The sequence below is a fragment of the Palaemon carinicauda genome, chromosome 44 (genome assembly GCF_036898095.1).
Source record: "Palaemon carinicauda isolate YSFRI2023 chromosome 44, ASM3689809v2, whole genome shotgun sequence".
NCBI classification, from domain to species: domain Eukaryota; kingdom Metazoa; phylum Arthropoda; class Malacostraca; order Decapoda; family Palaemonidae; genus Palaemon; species Palaemon carinicauda.
This window is the reverse complement of record NC_090768.1, coordinates 8,039,154-8,065,825: the sequence shown is the minus strand read 5'-3', so window position 1 is coordinate 8,065,825 and position 26,672 is coordinate 8,039,154. Positions and strand designations below refer to the sequence as shown.

Genomic DNA, 26,672 nt, shown 5'->3' with positions numbered 1-26,672 from the left:
ATTAATGTCTTGCCATTTTTTTATGGGTATTCTGAAGACCACCCAAGATTTTTTTCAATGTTTTCTGGAGTTTACAGGTCAGTGAAATCCAACATGACAAATTTGGAAGTAATTTGTATTTTTTCTAACAATAGAAACCTGGAGTTATCTATAGGGGATATACTTTCGGCGAAGCTGAAAGACAAATCATAAAGGTTTTAGCGGGGGATAACTACTCCAACCGCTAGTTAGCGGGAGAGGAGGGGTAGCCGGCTACCCTGCTTACACACCTGCACTGAGCGCCCACTTTGCTTTCAGGCAGGACTTTCTAAGGGGATAGGGCTGGTGGGCCAATTTAAATAAATAGCTCCAGGTTTATATCATTAAAAAAAATTCAAATTGCTTCCAAATTTGTCATTTATTCTGTCACTCGATACAAACCTTTGCTATTTATAGGGGATGACTTAACTCTTAGGAGAAGGTAAGTCCCGTGCCAACTGGCTAATGGCATTTGACCCCTCTCCCCTACGATATAGATTGTAGACGGTAGGAATCTTTCACCTCACTAAAATTGTTGTCCTCTGCACGACTTAGCGGACTGCGAAGCTGTGTGTTTGTGACACTAGCAATGTGGCTGGTCTAGTAATAGGATCTCAAGTTATAGGAACCTGAGAGTAATAAGACTTTACCCAATCACCCCCTTGCTAGAGGTGTTGGGGATGCACCAAGTATTATTTTTATACTTAGGTTACACATGGGAAATGAATCTTGCCTGCAGAGAGGTGAGGTCAGCTGTGCTAAGTACCGTGGTGCTGATTCCCCAGAGGACAAGAAGGTGAGGGAAAGAAAGGAGCCAGTCATTCTATTCATTCACCCCAAACTAACCCGGGTAACCTCAGCCTTAACCCTCTGCTACTTGTCCATCAGGGATCTTGAGGTGTTTAGACCATTTGTTGTGCAGCCACCACAGGACCGATGGAAAATGTTTCCATGCCCCTGTGAGTTAAGTCTTGCATCTATTGGGCAGTGAAGGTTGTTTGGGGCTTCCACTTGCCCACTTGCAGTACCTGTGCCAGAATAGCACTTCTTGAACGCCAGGGATGTTGATATGCCCCTGACGTCATGAGGTCTGGATCATGATTGTGGAAAAAGATCATGGTTGCGGAGAAAGATCATGGTTGCGGAGAAAGATCATGGTTGTGGAGAAGGGTCATGATTAAGTGCAAGGTCAATGACCTTGCAAATCAAAGATGAGATTGTATTCTTCATGACCTTCCTCTTGACCTCTCCCGTGGTGGCAAAGAATGCCACTAATAGGATCTTATCCTGAGGTGACCATTGGGTGTTAGAAGGGCCAGAGATGATAGGTGGCCTAAGAGATGGAGTTAGCTTTGGGTTGGTAACTCTTCTCATATGACAAAGGGCTCTGCTACCTTCCTCATACTCTTGTATTCTTTTGTCTGATGAAAATGCTTTGTGCTGTTTAGTGTCTGTTATCATGCCCAGGTATACCAGTCTCATGGAAGGTAGATGTGACTTCTCGAGGTTTACTACGATCCCTAGATCTTGACAAAGCCTCAGGAGTCTGTCTTATTATTATTATTATTGCTAAGCTACAACCCTAGTTGGAATAGCAGGATGCTATATCCTAGGCTCCAACAAGGAAAATAGCCCAGTGAGGAAAGGAAACAAGGAAAATAAATATTTTAGAAACAATAACATTAAAATAAACATTTCCTACATGAACTATAAAAGCTTTAACAAAACAAAAGGAAGAGAAATAATATAGAATAGTGTGCCCTCAATCAAGAGAACTCTAACCCAAGACAGTAAAAGACAATGGTACAGAGGCTATGGCACTACCCAAGACTAGAGAACAATGGTTTGATTTTGGAGTATCCTTCTCCTAGAAGAGCTGCTTACCATAGCTAGTCTCTCTTCTACCTTTACCAATAGGAAAATGGCCACTGAACAATTACAATGCAGCAGTTAACCCCTTGGGTGAAGAAGAATTGTTTAGTAATCTCAGTGTTGTCAGGTGTATGAGGATTGAAGAAAATATGTAAAGAATAGGCCAGACTAGTAAAATCAGCCAGTCGTCCAGATATCTGAGGAGACGGATGCAAAATCTATGTGACCAAGATGACACTAAGGCGAACACTCTCGTAAAGACCTGGGGTGCCCTAGAAAGACCGAAACACCGCACCTTGAACTGGTATTGTTTCTGGTTGAACATGATTCATAAATACTTCCTGGAAGACGGATGGACTGGGATCTGGAAGTATGCGTCCTTGAGATCCAGTGTACACACGAAGTTCTGCAGTCTTATTGCTTGTCTGACCATGTCGAGTGTCTCCATCTTGAACGAGGTTAGGCTGACAAACCTGTTCAAGGCTGAGAGGTCTATGACTGGTCTCCACCCTCCAGACGTCTTTTTCACTAGAAAGAGTCGACTGAAGAAGCCTAGAGAGCCGTTGAAAACCTTCTGGTGAGCACCATTTCCCCAATATGGACTGGACTTTACCCCCCAAAGAGCCAGGTCCTTTGCAGATCAATTCGAATAGGAGCTTATAGGGACTGCATCCAGAGTCAGTGGAGGGATTGGCTTCTGCAAGATCCCCTGTTCCCTTTACCTCCACAGAAGAACTTACAACTTTTATGGTTGCCACAAAAGGACTTCTTAGACAATTTAGGGCCCTGCTGGTTTGGGACCCTAGCCCTATTCGTCTGTGGTTTGGAAGGCTGTTTCTATGGCTGTGACATCAAAACCTTCTGGAGGAGGAAGTCCTGGTTGGGCTTCCTCCATCTCTCCACCAACCGTTCAACGTCTTCCGGCTCAAATAGAGAACTCCCCTCAAAGGAAGTTTCTCACCTAGAGACCTCAGCTAGTGGGGGCAGCTGATGGAACTTCTCAATGATCAAGTCTTGTCTCTTGAGAATGGTCTCCGCCTACAGGTTATCAAACCTGGTGGGAGACAAGCTCAATCGTCCTAGTAACACACAAGAGGAAGGTTTCCATTGACCTTCTTGAGGATTCAAAGAGACAAGTCCTGAGTTCTGATCAAATGACCCACAAATCCCAACCAGAGGTCCAGCCACAAACACGAAGTAGCCTGCATGGCATACTTCGTGACCCTTTTCCTGGTTGATAATCTCTGAGGCCTGTTACAAGACTGAGTCCTGTTAGTTTCTCGCAGGGCATGCCCTTTGAGAGAACCTCTATAGAGTGATTGAGAGGCAAGGCCGGAGGAGGCTCATTCAGAATCTCATAATACATCCTCTGCTGCACAAACGGTAGCAGGAGTTTAAAGGAAGAGCTTACTCGGAGAGCGGCAGAGGAGCCTGTAACTTGCGACACTGCCTTCTTTTCGGCACTCTTCAACACCTTTGACGAGGGCAAAAGCTGCACTGGCCTTCAAAGGTCTTTGAGTATCATAGACCTGGTCCAAGACCGTATCTTTACCATCCTATGGGGCTGTCGATGAGTTTGGCAGCCCATTGATGGATCTGATGCAGGCTAGCACCTGCCAGAAGGCGCGTTCAGACTCCTTCTGCTCCGCCTTCGAGAGCTTAGGGATAGTGGATCTGGACAAAAGGTCGTCCTCAAAACAACATTACTCGCCCACCTCCGAGCTCTCATCCAAAGGAGCCCGGGGTGGGTCATAGTCGTCAAGGTAGACCGTTGATGGGGCATCTCTAGCCGACAACTACATTTGGCCTCTCTTGCGGAGGCGCAAAATGTCTTGCTGAGGACTTTGGGATGGTAGAGATTCTTCGGCTCGCTGTGCTGGGGCAGGAATTCCTCCACTAGAGAAGGCTCTATGGCCCTTTCATTCCTGTAAGGTCATTGGTCCTCTCCAGAAAGAGGAATGATGTCATGCTGCGATGGAAGAAGGGACTCCCGTGGGATCACCTCTATCAGAGATTACCTTGTCCTCCCTTGAGGGAGACGGCCTGATCCTTTTCATTTCCCTTTTGGTTTTACAAGTGGAGCCTGAAACTGCAAGGGGCTCCCATGAACCTGGGTGGCTGTTTCCTCCGGACTCCTCTTCCAGGGACTGAGGGGTCTCTCCTTACGTGAAGGTCCCTCCAAGACAGAACCTTCGGAACTCCTCCTTGGATCTGAAAGAGGAGAGGTGCCGGGAAGGAGAGCAGTCAACAGGGGGATCCTAGGCAAGCGCCAAAGGATTGAGAATGGGGTACGGCACCCATAATAGGCTCCCGCACTATGTCAAATAGTGCTCTTAACCAATGGGGGGTCTCTGCCTCCCAATACACTGAGAGGAGGATCCTTTGGGCAGCCAGGAGCCCTGGGTCAATGAACCTGAAAAGAAGGTTGATTAGAAGCCTTACCTGCGAGCAAGAGTGGCACTCGTCTAACCACCGGGGATCTGCTGGGTGTTGATCCCTCGAAGCAGTGGACTGCTTTGGTGCCTCTCTATGCCTATCGCCCTGCAAATGATCTAGTGGGTAACGATCCCTAGGGGGAAATCGAAGCATTCGGTCTCGGGGACCGATGCAAGGGCAATTGACGAGGAGGAGAGCGGCAAGGTGGTGAGAGCCGCCTTGTGGCAAGTGTGCCGTAAGGGAAACCTGCAACCTCTGGGGGGTGAGTCGCTGGCGCTTGGCTGGAGAGCGCCTGTAAAGAGATTGCCGCTCGCGCGACTGGTAAAACTGGTGGTCGTCTTGCCTAGAGAGAGAGTGTCCCTGTACGGGATACAATCTCTCGTTACCTGAAAGGGTGACAGTATCTTGTCAAAAGACGAGTGATGAGAAGTTGGCTAGACCAGCTAGACTGGCACGTAGCGACTAGTTGGGTTTTGATGAGGCAGGTCATGCAAAGCTGGACAGTAACGTGAAGCTGTAGCAGCAGTTGTCCATCTACAAAATCCAGGGGGCTCGTCATAGCGCAATCCCAAAGGCTCTAGGCCATGAGAACTGGGAGGTTCTGGGTTACGAAAACCCATAGCCAAATCATAACTTGAACCAGAAGGCTCAAGGTCACGAAAGCGGTGTGACGAGGACCTGTAGGTTCTGTGTCATGAGAACCTGAGGGTTCTGCATAACATGGGGCCAGGGTCCAGGGTCACGAGAGCCAAGAGAATCAGTGCCCACCGGCTCAGGGTTACAAGGTCCTAAAAGACCAGCGTAATTAGGGTCACGAGGGCCCGAAGGCCCAGGGATACGACAGCCCGAAGGCTCAGCGTAACGAAAGCCCAAACGCCCGGGGTCATGAGAGCATGAAGGCTCAATGTAACGAGAACCCGAAGGCTCAGCATGACCATCACAAGAGCCCAAGGGTTTCACAAGCCTGGAACCCAAAGGTTCAAACATGCGTCTCCTAACCACAGGGGAAGGAGCAAGCCCAGGGTGACGGGAGGTCAGAAATTCCTCCACCTGACAGACCCCCAAAGGGGAACGCCTAACAGGTTCCTCCGGAATAGGAGTCTTCTCAGTCACAATAAGCTGGTCATAAGGTTGGTCTCGCGAACGAGAGGAATGTTCTCCCGAAGGAGAACATCGCCTAGGATTATTCTCTCCCACAGCCCTAGGGGGAGCAGCGTAGGTATAAGACACATGCTAGTCACGATTAACTCTCGCGGACGAGAGATGTCCTCCTGAAAGAGGAACTTGCCTTAGACTTTGCTCTCCCACTGTCCCAGGGGGAGAAGCGTAGACCTTGGCACCAGACACAGGGGACCAAAAGACCGACTGATGGACAGCTGCGCCAAGATGGTCTGGCGTTGTGTCCACATGGGGAGGCTCCATCTACGAAGAAGTATGAATGCACTTCCTCTCGACATCCAACTGAAGGAGTTTAAAAAGAACTTCAATCAAAAGGGGACCATCAATACCCTGCTAAGGCCAAAACTGTAATAGATCAGAGAATGAGTAGGCACTCCCTGGAGGATGGGAAGGGACCGTATCACTAGGGGAAAAGAATCCGTCCTTCGGACCACAAGGTTGACCTGGGGTTAGCAAAGCTGCACTACTACTCAGCCGTTCCTCAGAGAGGACCGGCATAGGAGCAGATTCAGGAAGAGTTCAGGGAATCACGAAGATTTGACTTCGAGGAAGACCCCAAAGGAGATGAATCTTGTTTAGACTTCTTTTCCTTGCATCCAAACCTCCCCCACTGGAAGGCAGATCACTCCCGACACTCAGGACAAGTGTTGTCCCGATCACACCAATAGCCCCAGCAAGCTGGACACAGCAGGGGAGGTTGTTTCAAAGGTGGATATGAAGGTACCACAGTAGAGCCCTTTCGAACCAGGACAGGTACGCATGAGCAAAGGAAGGAACCAAGCACACCTGAAAAGAGAAAGTGATAAAAGTTTTATCTAAATTTCAAGCCTTAACGGCAGGAGAAAGCGGCAACTTCCACACTCTATACAGCCAGAAAGCTAAAAGCTACGTAGGTGCTCAGGCCAGGTGTGTGAGTGAAAGGGGTAGCCAGGTAACCCCTACACCTCCCGCTAATTTGCGGTTGGGGTAGTTATCCCTTGCTAAAATCTTTATGGCTCATCTTTCAGCTTTGCCGAAAGAATATCCCCTATAAATAGTGAAGAGTTTATACAGTGACAGAATAGGTAAATTTTAGTAGAACCTCCTTTTTCTTTTCCGCTTCCGTAGGAAACTGATAAAAGTAGTGAACACTACAACCAGAAGTTGATTACGTGAATTACTTACAGAAGAACGTACGTACGAATACTAAAAGTTAGCGCAATGATATAAGTTTTATTTTGTGCTATAAATTTCCTTTTCCTTTATGTTCCCTCTGCTAAAACAAAAAGGCAATGTGGTATGTTTTTCTTTTCCATACCTTGTGAATTTCTGGTATTCCCCTTTCATTTATGTTTAGTCTTTCCTAGGCTTTCTTCTTAGTGCTACTGGTTTGCTTTATCAGCTCTATGTAGGATATTTTTGGATTTTTTTACAAACTATAATCCCAACAGAATAAATATATTCCTGCAATTAAGCCTACTGCTGCATAATTATACCTGGGCTTACTCATCTAGTGATCTATTTATTCAATAACCTTTATACAACCTTTATCAGGGTAAAGTGATCAGGTTACATTATTTCAGTATATTGTGTACTAGTAGCGTTTAATTAAGTTTATTTTTGTACTTTCCTAAGTGCTGTTATTCTGTGCGTAATATATGTATCTGCAAAGTCTTTCTATGACCAACTGTACCTCTCCTGCTTATATCACAACAGACACTTACAATTCCTACACAGCAGTAGACATGACCAGATTTGTTTACCATCTCTTGCTTGTGAGATGTCATGATTGGTCATTCGACCACAGGGTTCAGTTCGGTATGCTTTCTTTGTAGCTGCTCATGGTAAAGGAACACCAGTCCTCATGACAACTGAGCCTGGTAATCACTTTCTGCCTCATCTTTCACTTACCAAAACTCATAACACCGATTGTACAGTATACATCGACCAGGTAGGAAAGGCAAACTAACCACTGCCTATCATGCATGCTCCTCACCTGAAGACTAGTCTGCTCATCTCTCTCCAATATTCAACGTATGTGCACAAAGCTTGCCTTACCCATAGACCAGTACACCTGCTTGACTTCTGCTCTACCCCCGCCAATAGGTCGGTAGATGTGGAAATCATACATGGTCTGGCTACAGGAGACTGTTTTCATTTATGAATAACCATCATCAGATGCAGATGATACATGACTTCCCTTCCAGCAATCATAACTTCACCAGTATCTGCAACACACAAAAGGACACTTGCCAATTATGAATGTTGCTCTAGACATTGACACACATGTGCCACAGCTAAAACAAGACATTCCAGTTCCTATTAACCACCAACAATCACCATTCCTGACTTCTTAACACCAATCAATATTTCAGTCAAGAATCCAAGGAATTTTTCAAAGGATTTTTAAGAATTTATGTGCTTTGTCCAGGTCTTCCTTATCAGAAGTTAAATCCTCAACCAAGAAGATTGACTGCCGTGATACCAGCATAAACCAAGACTGTGAGCCTCATCACAACAAGACGACTTCCTCCAACCAATACCATGACAATGAAGAAGGCGAGAGCCTGATCACAGTCCAGAAAGCAATTGTGACAAGAGAAAAGACCACAACTGTATCTTAGGTAACTATCCAAGTAATGATTTGAAACTTTCCATACAGGACTGAACCACACTTGATCCTCCTAGTTCTTGCACTACAGATGACAATGGTAAGTGCAAATTACCTCCTCTGCAGTAATTGGAGTAAGCTTAGCAGGAGCAGTCAGCATGAAATTCCCGTGAGGAGGACATTCTTCGTTATACTCATTTCATCTTCATGACAGATCACAAGTACAGTAGTAGCCATTTTCTAAGATGGTTTTGATTCCCGGGGAAGTAGAGAAGCTGTTGCATACCATAGCTCCCCAATTACTTTACTTTATCAACATAGCCTTACAAAGCATTTTAGGTTTTTTCAGGGAGGAAGAACAGTGGTAAAAGGAAGAACAGTGGTCATCGCCGAAGGTCAGTTTGACTCCTGTGGTCCTAGAAAGAAGGTAAACTAATTTGCCACCCTCTAACATTTAAAGATTCTAGCCTCAAACTGAGGGGCAAAACTTCCATCTTGGATATTCTCGACAAGTTTTGTGAGATCAAATTAAAGCACTCAAAAACCGAAAGGTAAAATTTTGGCCATTGAATTTAGAATCAACTTCAGCAAAAATGCTGCTGCCAAACTTTTGTTTAATCTGAATCTGCCAACTTCTACCTCAAACACTGCAGTTTGTGTGCGGATTCAGATGGATGAGAAATAAGAAAAAAAAAAAAAAAAATGACGCAACTAACCAATGGGTGCCTCTTAATCATTTTCACTGCTAGAACAGTTCCTCAACTTCCATTACTCGAGCTGTTCCTCAAAACCTCATTATTCCTAAGGCTCGATCTCTAATAACCATTACCTTCCCATCAACTAAGACAGATTTAACAGAAGTTTCTCCATGAATTTCCACTATATCCTACTCGTCAGGAATGGATATTGGGAGCCACTATTTTGTTACACACGCAGCAATTTTCATAAACTAATCATGAATAACCAGATTTGACTGTAAAATACATTCTATCATGCATTTTATATCAAATATTTCTTGATCATACTGTATGTAACGCTTCTTTAAATTCTAATAGGGAAAATCTACATGGGACAGATTTATCACCAAAGATTTTGTATATATTAGCGATAAAATTATGGTTTACCATATATTGCTTTTTCATTACTTATTTACTGCTATTATCATCATTACCATTGTTATTGTTATACTGGATAGTGTCATGTTATTACAACAGCATTATACAGTATATAATACAGCAGTAGAGGCATAAATGGAACACGATCTTCACAATGGGTATCAATTTTAAGTGAGAGAGCACCAAGAGGGTTCGCGAAAACCTGAAATAATTAATTAAAATGTTTTGCGGATCTATGGATGTAATTTATCAATATTGCAAAGATAGAATCTTCAAAAAATGAGAAAGTCTATCTTAACAATGAATGAATTATACATGATGAGGCATCTTATAATGAAAACAGGATGAAAAGAGCACATAATAAAGGCTATAAATAATGGCATTTAGCCATAGAACAAACAAAGTTATAAAATAGTAGCATATAAACCTTGTTTTCAAATGTTTGGTGAGGAAACTAATGAATTTCAAAAGGGAAGTTGGAAAAAAAAGGTAAAACACCACAAAAAAATCCTTCTATTGTTAGGGATAGGAAAGTTGACAATGTTATTCTTTCATAGTAAAAGTGTTTCTCTACTGCAATAAGATGGAATATAGGTAAAAGTGTAAAGGATATAAAACATAATAAACAAGCTACCAAAGGAAACTCCAACCGAGATACACAACAGTAGGCGATTCCCTCTTCAGGTACATAATAAATATCTACATGGTAAGCCTCTAAAAATTCAGAACCAGGACTCCACAAGGGAACAGCTAATTCACAGCAAAGTGCATACAATAATTTATCATAAGACATTAACAATACCAAGGTAGAAGTAAAATACAAAGACTACAACAAATTTTAAAAATAGTTTGAAATTTCTTTACCTTTTTTTCTTCTAGGAGTTTCCAATTAATCGTTATATAAAATGGGTGAGCCTGCACCTCTTTTGCATCCCCAGGACCGCCACCTAATCGCCTGTTAGGGTCTTTGTGTAGCAAGCCTTTCAGTAAGTCACGTGCCTCCTGTGATATTGTACGTGGGAATCGAACCTAGAATAAGCAAATTTACAGTTGGATTTAATTCCTTTTCTCCAAAAATAAATATCATTGACCCTACACTTGAATAAAATTTTAAATAAAAATATTACATGGTAATTGACTAATTGCAATAATTACAGAAGCATCAAACTTACATCAATTGTCATGAAAATATATAGCATGCTCATTCTAAAGAGTCTAGAGAGAAAGATTGATGAAAAGCTGAAAGATGAACAAGCAGGATTTTGAAAAGGTAAAAGTAGTACTAACCAAATTTTCACTTAAAGGGGACCATCTGCTACGTCCTGCATTTTTTTCTAATTATTCAATATACACCATTTCTATATATGTTTTAGACATATAATAACTTCATCATATAAAAATTTCAAGTCATTTGATCAAAAACTTTTTGATTTATAAGGACAAACCCAATTTTTAGAAAAATTTTAGGTAAAATTTTCACCACAAATATGACACCAACTGTATTGAAAATCATACCATCAAAATTTTTTTATAAACCGAATAATTCTGTGAGACAGATATTTTATTTTCCTTTTTTTTAATTATTTTTTTTCTTAATTTTCTTCATCTAGATGCAAAATAATCATGAAAAACAGAGAAAAAGGAAAATCAAAATTCTGTCACTAAATTGTGGGATTTTTATTCTTCTTTTCAATGATATCTTTCTTTGTAAAATTGAACAACAAATCGAGAAAAATGTGAAGAATAAGTGTTTTTGAGTTATGAGCTCCTAAAGATTTGCTATAAATTTTCACTTTTTTCTTTTTTTAGAAAAATCAAAATAACATTAATATGATAACCTTATTTTGTACTTTTATTGTACAATGAAATGAAAGTGACGGAGAGACAGAAATTGAATGTGTTTGAGATGAAGTGTCTAAGGAGTATGGCTGGTGTATCTCGAGTAGATAGGATTAGGAACGAAGTGGTGAGAGAGAGAACGGGTGTAAGAAATGAGTTAGCAGCCAGAGTGGATATGAATGTGTTGAGGTGGTTTGGCTATGTTGAGAGAATGGAAAATGGCTGTCTGCTAAAGAAGGTGATGAATGCAAGAGTTGATGGGAGAAGTACAAGAGGAAGGCCAAGGTTTGGGCGGATGGATGGAGTGAAGAAAGCTCTGGGTGATAGGAGGATAGATGTGAGAGAGGCAAGAGAGCGTGCTAGAAATAGGAATGAATGGCGAGCGATTGTGACGCAGTTCCGGTAGGCCCTGCTGCTGCCTCCGATGCCTTAGATGACCGTGGAGGTAGCAGCAGTAGGGGATTCAGCATTATGAAGCTTCATCTGTGGTGGATAATGTGGGAGGGTGGGCTGTGGCACCCTAGCAGTACCATCTGAACTCGGTCGAGTCCCTTGTTTGGCTGGAGGAACGTAGAGAGTAGAGGTCCCCTTTTTGGTTTTGTTTCATTTGTTGATGTCGGCTACCCCCCAAAATTGGGGGAAGTGCCTTGGTATATGTATGTATTGTTTATTCCTACATAAAGGCTCACTAAACGAGGTATTTAAACCCCAAGTATGCTAATACACTTGGCGTGAGGGTGTCATGAGTTGCCAGCGTCCTCTCAATGTTACCTTAGTTTTAGTGAGAATGTTCCAGCTTTATTCTCTTTTTCGTATTTCCCACTATTCTTGGTTCGTTTTATTGCTCTCTGATTACTTTTTGTTCTTTCTTTAACCTTAGGTAACATTGGCCTTGCTGCAGAGTTCATGAGGACGTTGTGAAAACACAATGTACATACGAACTGCAAGTAAAGAAGCACACATGCATCGTAACTTCTATACGTCTTTGGAAACTCTGGCCTGGTCTTGTAGATCGTAGTTTGTGTTCACCTACTCTCTACCAATGCTTTCCATCTCTGCCAGACGTACAAAATTTTGAAACATAGGTAAAAAAATCGCTACACATATGCAAAAATTAACACACAAAGACGATTCTGTCAAACTTGGTCATGCAGATGATGCAGTAAGGATGACATTATCATTTAAAAAACAAATTTTCTTTATTATTTGTAAAAATAATAGGCTGAAACTTCTGGAGAGCAAGTACGACTCGTTTTTGCATACATAGAAAATAATAAAACAATTTTCTATTTTTTAAAGTTATTTCAAACACCTTAGTGGATGGTGCCCTTAAGACATTTGGTACATCAATGTGAAGAATTTATAATCCACTTTCGATGGCATTTTTGGACTATGAAACGTCTTTGATAGTGTGCCCCGGCCAATTTTGTGGTGAGTGAGTCCTGTGGAGACTTGATTAAGTCTCTTTATCAGCATAGCAAGTGCAAAGTTAATGTTAATGGAGTCCTATCAAATGAATTTCCAATGAACAGTGGAGTACTCCAAGGTAATGTGTTGTTACCTATGTTGTCTATCCTCCTCATGCATATAACAGCTGGGGATGGTGGAGGAGAATTAGACTAGACAGGATTAGCTGACCTAGAGTATGCTGATCATGCTGTCCTTATTAGCAGAACACCACAGGACTTGCAAAGCTTGCTTACCAGAATGCATGAAATATCACATGAGGTTGGGCTCAAGAAAAGAGAAGAAAGACTGAGATGATGAAAATGGAATATGCAATGGAAGATGAAATATCATTGAAAGGAGAAAAGATCAATGAGGTGGAATCATTTAAATATTCACGAACTATGATCTCAAATACAGGATCTTTAGAATTGGAGTTTAATGAAAGATTGAAAAAAGCAAATCAGACAATGACTAGGCAAAGTAAAATTTGGAAATCAAATCGCCTGAAATTGCATATAAAAATCAGGCTATATATCACTTCAGTGAGATCGGTGTTCCTGTACGGACAAAGTCGAGGCATGACAATGAAACAATATCAAATAGATTTTGTGGACTTGAGAACAAAGTCCTCAGAAAAATATTGGGAGTTAAATGGCAGGACAGGATTAGAAACGGAACTATAGGAGAGAGGAATCTAGTGCCATATGTGGATGAGATCATGGTGAGGGGTAGTAGATGGAGATGATATGGGCATGTTTTTCTCACTCCCCAAACTTTCAACTAGGCTCCACAAGGCACTAAAGTTTGAAGACACAGGTTTACATGGCTGAGGACTATGAAGTGTGAAGTAGGAGATGATGAGTGGAAAAGTATTGATTTAAAAGCTCAAGAAAGAGAAGACTGGCGAAATCTAACCAAGGCCCTTTGCGTCAATAGACGTAAGAGGAGATGATGACGATGCATTATATACAGGTAGTCGTCGACATACAACCTGTTCGACTTTACGACCATTTTTATCAGTGATCATACATACATATACCAAGGCACTTCCCCCAATTTTGGGGGGTAGCCGACATCAACAAGGAAACAAAAACAATAAGGGGACCTCTACTCTCTACATTCCTCCCAGCCTAACAAGGGACTCAACAGAGTTCAGTGATGACGTCACAATATGTCATAAATAGTACAAATAGAAAAAATATTTCTTTGGAAATAATAGTTTTTGTTGTATAAATGTGAACTGATCTATCTTGATGAGTTAGTATCTTCTTTTATTGATAATATACAGTATCCATTTTCAGTAAAAAAAAAACATGTTAAGAAAAGTTTTAATATTTGTCAAATTCATATCATATGTTTAGTGACATAATATTTACAGGGGGAAAGCGAGCAGGCATAGTGATTTCCTTCAAATAGGCTATCAATTAGCATTAGAATTCCCATTATCAATATATCAAGTAATGATACAAAGTATTTTGTGGGTCTGTATTGGTTGTTATGAGTAGAGTACTATGTAGCGTAAATTTGACTCTACGCTAGTTTTATTTTCTCTCTGATAATAGATTGAAATTTATCTAATGAAAGTGCACAAGGAGGACAAATATTTTCTTTTACATAATTGAAATATAATACTTGTGCTTGGTAAGTTAGTATTTCTTTTATTTATTGCTAGAAAAAAGAAAGGGGTATTACATATTTCGTAAGTCATTCTTTGTCAAGTTCCCGTCACGTGATGTGCCGTCCTATTTCTGACGGGAGGCGTGCAGGTACACCAAAGAAATTTCCTTTGGTGTGTTACCGAGTAATCTTATTTCCATCATTGAAACATCAAGTAACGATATCAAGTGTTTCAATGGTCTGTATCAGTTATTATGAGAATAGTACTACTTACCATAAACTTAAGAAAAGTAGTCTTTCCCCTAATCGAGAAATCGAGTAATACAAAAATTTTCCAAAAGAAATATAACAAATTTGTAAGTAATTTGTATTTTTCCTAGTATACAAACCTAGAGCTATTTATAGGGTATACTCTCAGCTACATGAAAGTATACCCTATAAATACCGGAGGGTTTGTATCTACACCGGAACAAATGAGGATTTGAGAGAGGGAGAGAGAGAGAGAGATATCAAGCCTCAGTTTTGCTTGTGCAGGTGTAGGCTGGTTAGCTAAGGATAGTGGTCAAGCTCCAGTATTGAAACTATAGTTTTAAAGTGGGCATATTTTCTTATAAATATATATATATATATATATATATATATATATATATATATATACATATACTATATATATATATATATATATATATATATATATATATATATATATATATATATAGTATATGTATGTATGTATATATATATATATATATATATATATATATGCAGTATATATATAAATACATATATATATATATATATATATATATATATGTATATACATACATACATATATACATATATATATATATATATATATAATTATATATAATTATATATACAGTATATATATATATATATATATATATATATATATATATATACAGTGATACCTCGGTACTCGACCATAATCCGTTCGAGATCCGTGTTCGACCTCCGATTTGTTCGAGTACCGAATTTTTTTTCCCCATAAGAAATAATGGTATATATTCTATTCCGTTCCCAAGCACTCGAACAGGCCCAAAATATTAATAAAACGTGTACCTAAACAACAATAATTATCTAAATGTGTATGAAATTGGTCAGAAAATCCTATAAAACAATTTTAAACCATTTACTGTACTAAAATAAAACAATTTTAAACCATTTTCTGTACTGTAGTGAACATACCTTTGAGCAGCGGTTCGATGGCATACAGGGATGGATGTGGAGAGGATGGAAGGGGGAGGTTACTGCTTGGAAGGAGAGTCCCCTTCCATGATGTGGCGGGGTAGTTCTCCTTCAGGAGTTGTTTCTCTCTCCAATGAAAGGGTGGGCAGATCTATTTCAGGGGTTTCTTCTCTTCTTTGTCTCTTCTTTGGAGGAGAAACAGGCTTTGATGTAGCAGCTTTCTTTTCTTTTGTGAAAAACTGGTCTATTGTTAATTGTTTCTTCCTCCTCTGCAGTATTCTTCGAAAATGATACATGACACTATCATTAAACATATGCACTGCCCGGTTTGCTACTGCAATTTCTGGGTGGTATTTTTCAGCAAAAGCCTGCACATCTGCCCACTTGGAACAAATTTCATTGATGAGAGAACTTGGAACATCCTCCCTTACCTCATCCTCTTCTGAAGATTCCTGCTCCACAATCAGATCCTGCTGCTGTTGTTGTTGCAGGTGCAACAATTCCTCCACAGTCAACTCGGTAGAATGGCTTTCTACAAGCTCATCAATATCATCCTTGTCGACCTCAAGCCCCAAACTCCTGCCCATGACAACAATTTCCTCAACGACATCAGTGTCATCAGAAATTACAGGGGTAGCAGTGCTTGGACCCGCCTCTGGTTGGAAACCTTCAAACTCCCTCTCTGTGACACATGATGGCCACAGCTTACGCCAGGCAGAGTTCAATGTCCTATAGGTCACACCTCGCCAAGCTTGGTCAATCATGTTAACAGAGTTGAGGATGCTGAAGTGTTCCTTCCAGAATTCCTTTAGGGTCAACTTCGTGTCACTGGTCACTTCAAAACACTTTCTGAAAAGGGCCTTGGTATAGAGTTTTTTGAAGTTTGAAATGACCTGTTGGTCCATGGGCTGGAGTATGGGAGTAGTATTGGGGGGCAAGAATTTGATTTTGATAAAGCTGTATTCTTCTTTCAAGTCATCCTCGAGACCTGGAGGATGTGCAGGAGCATTGTCCATAACCAGAAGACATTTCATTGGCAAGCTCTTTTCAATGAGGTAAGCCTTAACCTGGGGGGCAAACACTTCGTTTATCCACTCAGTAAAGAATTGTCTTGTGACCCAAGATTTAGTGTTCGAGCGCCACATAACTGGTAGTGCACTTTTACAAATATTATTTCGTTTGAACACCCGGGGGTTGTCCGAGTGGTACACTAACAAGGGTTTGATCTTGCAATCGCCACTTGCATTTGCACACAGCAACAATGTTAGCCTATCTTTCATTGGCTTGTGACCTGGCATCTTCGTCTCGTCCTTGGTAATGTACGTATTGGCTGGCATTTTCTTCCAAAATAACCCAGTCTCATCACAATTAAAGACTTGTTGTGCGATCAAATTTTGTTCATTTATGTACCGATCGAATTCCCCCACGTATTTATCGGCTGCAATTTGATCCGAACTAGCTGCCTCCCCATGCCTAGTAACACGATGAATACCTGTTCTATTACGAAACTTTTCAAACCAACCCCTGCTCGCTTTAAATGTAAATGAATCACCTTCACTGGTACTCGGACTTTTCTTCACTAATTCTTCATAGATATGCAACGCTTTTTCACAAATGAACGCTTCACTAACACTTTCCCCGGCCAACTGTTTTTCTTTAATAAATATTAAAAGCAACTTTTCCATCTCCTCAATCACTTGTGGCCTTTGCTTAGTTACCGCCGTAACTCCCGTTGCAACATTCGCCTTCTTAATCATTTCTTTATGCTTTAAAAACGTAGAAATGGTCGACTTCGCCATTCCGTATTCTACCGCTAAATCGGACACTCGTACACCATTCTCATATTTCGCTATAATTTCCTTCTTCAACTCGATCGTTGTTCGCACTGTTTTCCTCTTCTCCTTCCCCTTAACACTCATTACTTTCTTGGGACTCATTATGAAAGCTAAAAAAGCAATTAAAAGCACTGAAAATCACTAAATCACAACGAATGCTGATCGCGCGTTGTCTGAGTGACGCTCTCGAGAGAACTGATGCTTCCCGAACAAGCGAGAGTGGCCGAGATGGCGCGATCATCACAAAGCCCATGCGGTCGTCACGTGTTCGGCTGGTCGAGTACCGAATTTTTGGTCGAGCACCGCAGCAAAAATTTCTCGAAAATTTTGGTCGAACTCCGAATTGTTCGAGTATAGAGTCGTTCGACTACCGAGGTATCACTGTATATATATATATATATATATATATATACTATATTATATATATATTATATATTATACTAAATTATATTATATTATATTATATTATATCATATATATATACATATATATATATATATATATATATATATATATATATATATATATATATATATATATATATAAGCCCATCTTATTAGAAGAAATTTTAAAGCCAGTCTGACTCAACCTTATGTAATGTAGCATACTAGCAATTTTAAGGTTAAATTAAGACACTTACATCATCACATACAATTTGTTGGAAGAGCTTATCATGATCCCTATCATAAAATGGTAAGCGGCCAACCATCATTTCATATAGACACACTCCATAACCCCACCAGTCAACACCTCGGCCATAATCATTTTCTTCTAATACCTGAAATGAAAGAACACACACTTTATTTGAATACTTCAACCTTATAAACCTATAGATTAATTCCATTTGCATATAATGCACAATCTGTTTTTCAGATCATGTCCTTCAATTTTATCTAACATTCATTCTCTGCTTTAGGGTTTGATTTGATAATATAAAGCAGGGAGACTGAAAAATTATCATGACATATATTTATAAAATAGGGATGCATTGCTGTAATACAGATTCTTATTTCCTTACAATTAGGTTTTGTTACAATAATTACATTATAAGCTGAAAATATAAAAAAGCAAACTCTTTGTTAACATAAGCACAGCCTATCCAAATGATGATCAGTAATAACTTGTCAAGAAATTTTTTATTATCCTAACCAAAATCATTTACATCATAGTAATTTACTATAAACACTAAAATGAGGGGTTATTTGTACAATTATTATAGAATCAATAAAGAAAAATTTCATGCAATATTTATCATAGTCAATCTATTGTATCAGTAAAGTATGGAAATCACCAGCAAATGTGTGTGTGTAAATTACAAACCTGGCTGGTGTTATGTTAAAGAAAGTTAAAGCTAGGGCTGGTGTTATGTTAAAGAAAGTTAAAGCTAGGGCTGGTGTTATGTTAAAGAAAGTTAAAGCTAGGGCTGGTGTTATGTTAAAGAAAGTTGAAGCTAGCACATGGTTTGAAGGCGAGACTAGGGATGATACACGAGCCGGATTCTTCCTTGCCCTCTTCCCCCTTCTATCAGATATTAAATCAGAGTTGCTCTGTATGGCAATTTCTTGAAAAAAAATAAAATAAATATGCAAATACAGATTGAATTGTCAAATTGTTCTTTGCATTACATTGTCTATTTGTTCTTTTCATTAAATGGAAGTCCATATCGGACAATGAAATCATGAATCTCCTAGCTTTACCATAAGATAAATCTCTTCCAAACTTTCGGCTCATTATCAATGTTTCCAAATCCTTGTCAATTCTATCTACCAGAATATTTTGTGGCTCATCCAAAAATTCTTCTTCCTTGTCTCCATTTTCTTTTTCAAGTAAGTTTGAGGAGTCCTTCATTTGTCAATTCCTCTGCCTTAATTGATAAAAACTGTTGAATATCTTCCCACATCAAATTCAAAACCTAATATTTTGCCTAGGAATACTATCTCAATTATTTTTCCAAGAGCATTGTCTTTCTCAAAACCCCTCTACTTACAGTAATTGCATATGGTTTCAAAACATTTTTTAATATTCCATTAATACATTCTTTCGTTATTTCTTGCCTGGCTTACGCTATTGTGTCTTTATTGCATTTACAAAGTTTAATTTCTTCCAGCATCTTTAGAGTGCCTTGTTCAGCAGCTTCGACAGCCTGAGTGAACATCTTATTTAAATAGTACTCTTTTATCATAGCAAAGGAGCTTCGGTCTATTGGTTGTGAACGTCCTGGAGTATTATCGAAAATGAGAGTTAGCTTAAAAATAATATCATTCTGTTGCAAATGTTCTTTCATTCACTTCAGGAATGGAACAACTAAAAATCTAATCTTAAAACAAAACAATTGTTATGCAGGCTTTTAGAAATTGCAAAAATGATAGGGGAGTAAATGATTGCTTACTCTTGCTAATGGCCTGGGGTTTTGTGAGCTTATTTATGAATTTATCTACTTTATAAGCCACAACAGTGTTACCTAAAATTTTTTACAAATTCTTCAAATCATGGCAGACTTAGGTTGGAGGAGGAGGAGGAGGAGGAGGAGGAGGAGGAGGAGGAGGAGGAGGAGGAGGGGAGAGAGAGAGAGAGAGAGAGAGAGAGAGAGAGAGAGAGAGAGAGAGAGAGAGAGAGAGAGAGAGATTTTTTGATAGGTTGTGAGATTCAAGACAAGGGGAAATGGGTCCAGTGCCATGGACACCGCATTTGGGTGGCATCAATATTTAATCAGATACATTACTGAGACACTATATTATAATGATAATTTGTTTTAATTTTTGCTACTCTATTCATTGGCTCCTGGAAGTTTTTAATAAAATCTATTGCTCCTGGTTTGAATACCAACTTTTCTCCACCCTTCGTATTGTTCCGCAATGAAACCGCCATACAGTAACTCAAAAATTTTTTTTTAATTTTTCATCTTCTTTACGAACTTGGCCCATGTTATGTTATCTACTAGCGTCTGCAGTTATCCCCAGTTGTACGACCAGTGTGACATCGCTCCGCTATCCGGTGTGAAACCCATATTAGTCTATATTGTTAACAAGCTATGTGATGAGCATTTGTATTTTATTTTTCATTCATGTTATGAGTAGTCATTCCATATCATCAATAGGTTTTGGTATTTTCTTGCTGATAAGTTTGGATTTTACAGATGATGATGTATCAGCCTTAGTTATCCCTTCTTTTGTCGTTCCTTGATCGGTAAAACCGATTATGTTGAGAGACAAAGATCACGTGCAATGGCCATTATAACTTCACCCTCTTCATACTAGGTTACTATCTTCAAATTTATCTTCCTAAATAATGACTTTCCTCTTCTTTATCCCAAACAACCAGAAAATCAACATGCATGATTTGTTACTACAAATTATCACACAAAAGCTATTGAGCTATAACAAAAATTGTTAATCTTAATGATCAAAGTCAAATCTGAAGCATCTCCTCTTTAGTAGGATACCTTGGCCTTGTTTACTCACCAAATTCAAAATTTATATAACACACAATACGAAGTTCATATACTGTAGTTATTATCACAATCTATAAAATAAATTTCTAAGCATCCTAGCAGTATGCCCTATACAACATACCTCCTCTGATATGTGAAATTGAAAAGGTAAATAAGGAAAATTAAAATACACTTAAATAAATAAAAACACGGTAAGTAGAAAATTAAGCGTTATTTGCAATTTCATTAATTATGGCTTACCTCGGGTGCTAAATATTCAGGCGTGCCACAGAAGGTCCTTGTAGTTGAGCCATAAGATATATCTTCTTTGCAAAGACCAAAATCAGCTATCTTTATATGACCGTCTGCATCCAACAGCAAATTTTCAAGCTGTAATTACAATAATAATTTCAATTAATTACTATCTGTCATTAAAATAGGTATTCTGATATAAAAAGTTTTACTCCTTTTTAAATTTGGAAACAAATTGCTCTTATCATATAAATATACATTGGTATTCAGGAAAGTTTATAATTTGCCAATTGGAGAACAAATTGGCACATCTAAATCTGCAGTATAACAAAAACCTTTTAGCACAAATTAAATCATATGAAACTTAAACAATCTGTGATCTAAATCTAATAAATGTTTGTATAAAAAAAAACTTCATACAAAATTATCCATCAAAAGACAAGAAAATCAGAAGCCAAGGAATGACAAGAGGTGACCAGCACTTTGAAAAATTTACATTACTGATAATAGTATAGAACTCACAAACATGATTCAAAGGCGGTCAATAGCAATAGAAAATGGGTTAGCCTAGCCCATTATATGTAAGGATAATTAACTATAGACCTAAAAAAGGATGAAGCCAACTATTAACTTTGTGTAACCCAACATAACATATCCTTGTCCTCCTTTCATCATAATATCCGTGGACTCCAAAATCACAATATGGAAATGACAATGAAGAGAAAGTAATCAAAGAGGTAGAGAGCCAAGAGGGAAAAATCAGGATACAAGCACCATACACAGCAACCAAAGTGTAAATATTCTTCATGTCAATGTGGCCTACAAATGAAGGCATTAAGAGGGAAAGATCACACCTATCAACTGCACTCACCTCATTGCAGTGCAAATTACATTAATGCCATAACAGACAGAGGAGAGAGGGCAAAAATAACAGCTAGCAATTGCCACACTCAATAACAGAAATGCAATTGATATTTAAGACAAAGCAGTCTCGGAGACAGAATGCTTAGAGGGAAAGAGCACACACCTAACAACCACCCCTCTCATCAAAGTGCATTTGACATCTAATACAAAAAGGCCAAGGAGAGATGGAACTAAAAGGAAAAGGCTGGGATACCATTCAGCACTTAGGTGCAACTGGGGGAAAACCCTGCACTTGCAATATAAGGCAAAATTTAGAAGAAATTAAAGAGCAAGATGGAAGAAACACAGCAGAATTTAAGGTGTAGAAGTTAGAAAAGTCAGAAGACCTACATGTATAAGGGTGCTGGGTTTAAAGGACGGCACTACCACTTTTAAGGGCTAAGAGGGAAAGAGCACATCTAACAAAAACCACCAGCACATCTAACAAAAACCACAATAAGCACATCAAACTGAAATATTTGTGAATTGTAGAGAGGGAACTACATGAGAAACAGCACAGCTAACCACCATTATATTCAACATATTAAAGTGGAAATTATATTTATGATAAAGTGACAGAGAATTTAAGAAGACCAGATCTAGCAACAACCATACAGCACATCAAAATGTTAATGATACTTATGACAAGTAGCCAAGGAAAGAGGTGGCAGACCTAACAACAAAACTCACCACACTAGCTGCAAATGGTAATTATAGCAAAGTGGCAAGGAGAGAGGGAACTAAGAGGGAAGAAGCACTCCAAACAACAACAAAACTCTCCAAACTAAGTGCAAGTGGTAATTCTGCAGAAGTGCTAAGGAGAGAGGGAGGTAATACATGAAAAGAGAAAAACGGCAACTGCTAACTGCTACTGGGTGTCTCATGAGCAGGATAATCGGGAGATATGTCTACAGCATGGGTAAAATAATACTAGGCATATAAAATGGGTATAGCATTATAAGTAATCATAAACATTTCTGATACAGCAAATATAAAATGCAGTACCTGTAGTTTCCACAGTTAATTAAAGTTTTTATGGTACTTGGTTAACATTAAAAATATTAGTCTTCATAACTTAAGGAAAAGGTAGTTTTCTATAAAATAATGACAGCATCTTGCTGAAAATTAATTTGCATTTTTCCTGATACAACCGTATACCTACTTATAGAGCTCATACTTTCTGCGAAGCTGGAAGACAACCCATAAGACTTTTAGCAAGGTATAATCACCCACCTGATAGTTAGCAGGAGGTGGGTGTAAGAAGGTAACCCGCTACTCTGCTAACTCACACACTAGTGTTGTTTTACCACTTACGATTGCAGGTAGGACTTCTTGAGGACACGTGATGGCGGGCCAATCTGTACAATAGCTACAGGTTTCTACCGTTAGGATACAGTAAATACTAATTACTTTCAAATTTATCATTCGTTCCAACACTAAATACAAACCCTTCGCTATTTACAGTACAGTACAGGGATGTCTCACTCCTTAGGAAGTAGAAGTTCGAATCAACTGGCTTTGGTATTTACCCTGTGGTTTACTCTGTACGTGCTCCGCACGTAACAGGTGGAAACCCTTGCACTTTGTTAAATTACATGCAAGGCACGGTCAGCGGCCTACGCAATCTGTGTGTTTGTGATACTAGCAATTCAACTGGTCTAGGTAGGAGTTCTCAAAGACATAGGAATCTTAGAATGTACCACAGATGTTACCCAATCACAACATGCTAGGGGTATGGGGACATAAAAATTATTTCAACGTATTCCGGCTTGAACAGGGAGGACCCATCAAGAGTAGAGTTCCTCAATCTCATCACTTCTGCGTGTGGAACTTGTCGGTGGAATCTTTCAAGTATCGATTGTCTTCGCCCAAGAATAGCATTTGCCCACAAGCTAACTACCCGGGGGAGAGAAACTCGATGATTCAAGCTCCCGACAATAGAAAAGTTTCCATCGATCTCCTCGTAGAGTCCTTGGACAAACCTTGGTTCCCACGGATCCCAACCAAAGATCCAGTCTTGAAGCAGCCTGCATGGCATGCTTTACTACCTTCTCTATGATCAGGATCTACGAAGCTGAGAAAGAGACAGTCTCTCTCAAAGGAGATTCCTCTGGTGAGTGCCTCTAAGTAATGGTCTAAAGGCAAGATTTAGATGTGAAAAAATTTTTTCTTCTATTGGCAAATTATAAACTTTCCTGAATACCAATGTATATTTATAGGATAAGAGCAATTTTTTTCCAAATTTAAAAAGGGGTAAAACTTTTTATATCAGAATAGTTCCTCTGCTGTATGAAATCCAGCAGGAGGATTAGAGGATGAGTCTGATTGGAGGGAAGTTTAGGAGCCAACAATCTGAGAAAATCCCTTCCTCCGGGCACCATCAACCCCTTTGACCAGGGCAACACTGCACTGGCCTTGGGAGATCGTTGCATGCCATAAACGTGGTTAAGGGTAGTGTCCTTGCTCTCCAGAGGGGCCACTGTTGAGTTAGACAACCCATTGATGGCCCTCATGCAGGCCAAGCCCTGCCAGAAGGCATGCTCTGAATCCTTCTGCTTGGCCTCTGTAAGGGTAGGACTAGCAACTCTTGGGAGATAGTAATCTTTTTAGTCATTGTCGTCATACAGCAACGAGCTCTCACCCCATAAGAACCCGGGGTGGATCTAAGTCATCAGCCATCATTGTGGAAGAAACGTTGCGTGCTGACGTCCTTGTAAATGATAGCAAGGTCCCCCAAGACCCCTCTGGAAGATTTGTCTTACGGCCTGGATGTGGTGTTCTTCGGGACCGTTTAGCGTAATTGGTCTCTCTGTGCGGAATGGAAGGTACTCCTCCAAAAGAGGTCTGTAGAGTTCTTTTTGCCTGGAAGAAGGCACTCTCTCTCTTGCAGAAGGAACTGCAGTTGAATGGTCAGTCTCCTTAGAGACGGGGCATAGTTCCGGAGAGACTATCTTTATAGGAGAGTGATGAAATGAGGATGTTAGTGAGATCTACCAAAGATTGAGAGCCTCAGCTAGTTCGAGGGTGATGACAATCTCCTGGATGAGGATTCGGTCACTCCACTCTTCTCTTCTTCGTCAACTGTACCAAGGAGAAGTCTTGCTGGATGTCTGCCTCCACATCTGCTGCTCCCCGCTTCTTCTTCAGGGGCAAGACAATCATCTTCGGAGATGGAGGTCTGCGCGGGCCTGGCCCCGAGGCTTTTCGTCTGGGGTCAGACATGGGGGGGAGAGGCTGAGCTGGGAGAAACTGACTTCTCCAGTGGAATCCTTGGGGTGCTGGCTACTGTCTGGTCTGCAGGAAGTATGCCCAAGACAGCTTGATGAACTGCTTTAAGCAAAGCGTCGAACCATGAGGGTTCTTTCCCCAATGCAGAGAAGACCGGAAGCTCCTTAGGTAGGCTAGACGATGGATATCACCTCAAAGGATTTCATGGTCTTGGAGCCTGAAATGAAAGCGTTAGGTCTCTTACCTGATAAGATTGGCAGGCATGGACTCTAGCTCTGGCTTGAAAGAGTGTGATGTCTTAGAGGTGGAAGGTAACTGGATCTTGGACGATTCCCTCTTGGTCGGGAAGTGGACTGGGCGTCCGGCATGCTGGGACTCGGCTGTAAAAGGATGATCCCCAAGAGAACAAAAAGGCTCTCATAAGTGAGGAGAGGTTCTGGCAAACCCTAGAGGTGAAATAAAAACTGGACTAACCCTGGGAGAATGAGTTTCCCGAGGATGCGTAGGCTCAGGACTGTACCCAGAATGTTTAGAGGGCTCAGCTTGAGAGGAGATCGACGACGAGAATGAAGCGATCTCTAGTAGGAAGGACGATGGGTGTCGTCTCTGCGTCAATCGTGAGCTGTTTGGTGGTCATGGACCGGAGAGTAGTCACTGGAAGAACAACCGAGAGCCGTAGCTGGAGAGCAATGGTCACGATACTGCAAGAGACAAACCCTAGCTGGTGAGAGATGCTCTTGCAAAGGAAGGTGACAAACTGACCTGTGAGGATTTAGACCAGGAGAATGACGATCACAAGATGACGAGTGATAGTCAAGAGATGGCTAATGCCGTGGAGCTCGCGAATGACAAGAAGCTGGTGAACGACAAGATGTCAAACGCCGCAAATCTGGCAAATGGTGAGGAGGCAAACAACAAACAGTTGAGGAATGACAAGCAAATGAAGAATGACGAGAAGCTGGCGAACAACAAGTAGTCGGCGAACATTGAGGAGAAGGAGAGTGATGAATACGAGCAGACCAACGACGAAAAACTTGAAGGTGATGGTCACGCGTCAACCGAGTGGCAAGGCGACGTCTAGAAGGTCTCAGGAAAGGAGTCTCTGGAGAGGGCAACACTGCGAACGAGAGGTGACCTCCCGCAGGAGGAACCTGTCTCAGACCTTGCTCCTTACCCGAAGGAAGAGTCAGCTCAGCATGGAGGAAAGTGCAGTCTTTGGCAAAGGCAGCAGCTGGATGCAACGGTGAAGGGTGAGGCCCTTCGATGGCAGGAGTGGAAGACACTCCAGGGTCTAGAAGCTCCGTACTCATCGACGTGTTCTAACAACGCCTTCTTCGACGGGGGTACGGTCATTCCCAGCAAAGGCCAAACCTGTAAAACAGAAGAGAATGAAAAAGTTCCATCCAAGGGAAGGGGCCGAGGTGCTTCTCCCTTGAACCCTGGGGTTGACCTACATTAACTTGTCAATGATCCTGTACTATCATTTCCTGGAGGAGACTGATCAAGCAGGAGCTTCGGGAAGAGATCAGGGGGTCAAGGAAGAAGTCCGAAATTTCTTCGACTTCGAGGAAGACCCCTACGGCGAAGAATCTCTCTTAGACTTCCTCTTGCTCCCTCTCCAAAATCTCTCCCACTGGGAGGCAGACCATTCCCGGCATTAAGGACAGGTGTTGTCGTGGTCAAAGCGCCACCCTCAGCAG

General features: G+C 40.6%; 1 protein-coding gene across 1 annotated transcript in view; it reads right to left on the bottom strand.

The window, feature by feature from the left end:
* Akt (Akt kinase) overlaps positions 1-26,672 on the bottom strand; it is a 103,183-nt gene that overhangs the window by 10,283 nt on the left and 66,228 nt on the right. The window contains exons 8-10 of the mRNA XM_068366922.1: positions 20,851-20,979; positions 17,800-17,937; positions 10,075-10,239 (exon numbers count right to left, since the gene is read on the bottom strand). Coding sequence (XP_068223023.1) covers positions 10,075-10,239; positions 17,800-17,937; positions 20,851-20,979 — 432 coding nt within the window. The remainder of the gene's footprint in view (positions 1-10,074; positions 10,240-17,799; positions 17,938-20,850; positions 20,980-26,672) is intronic.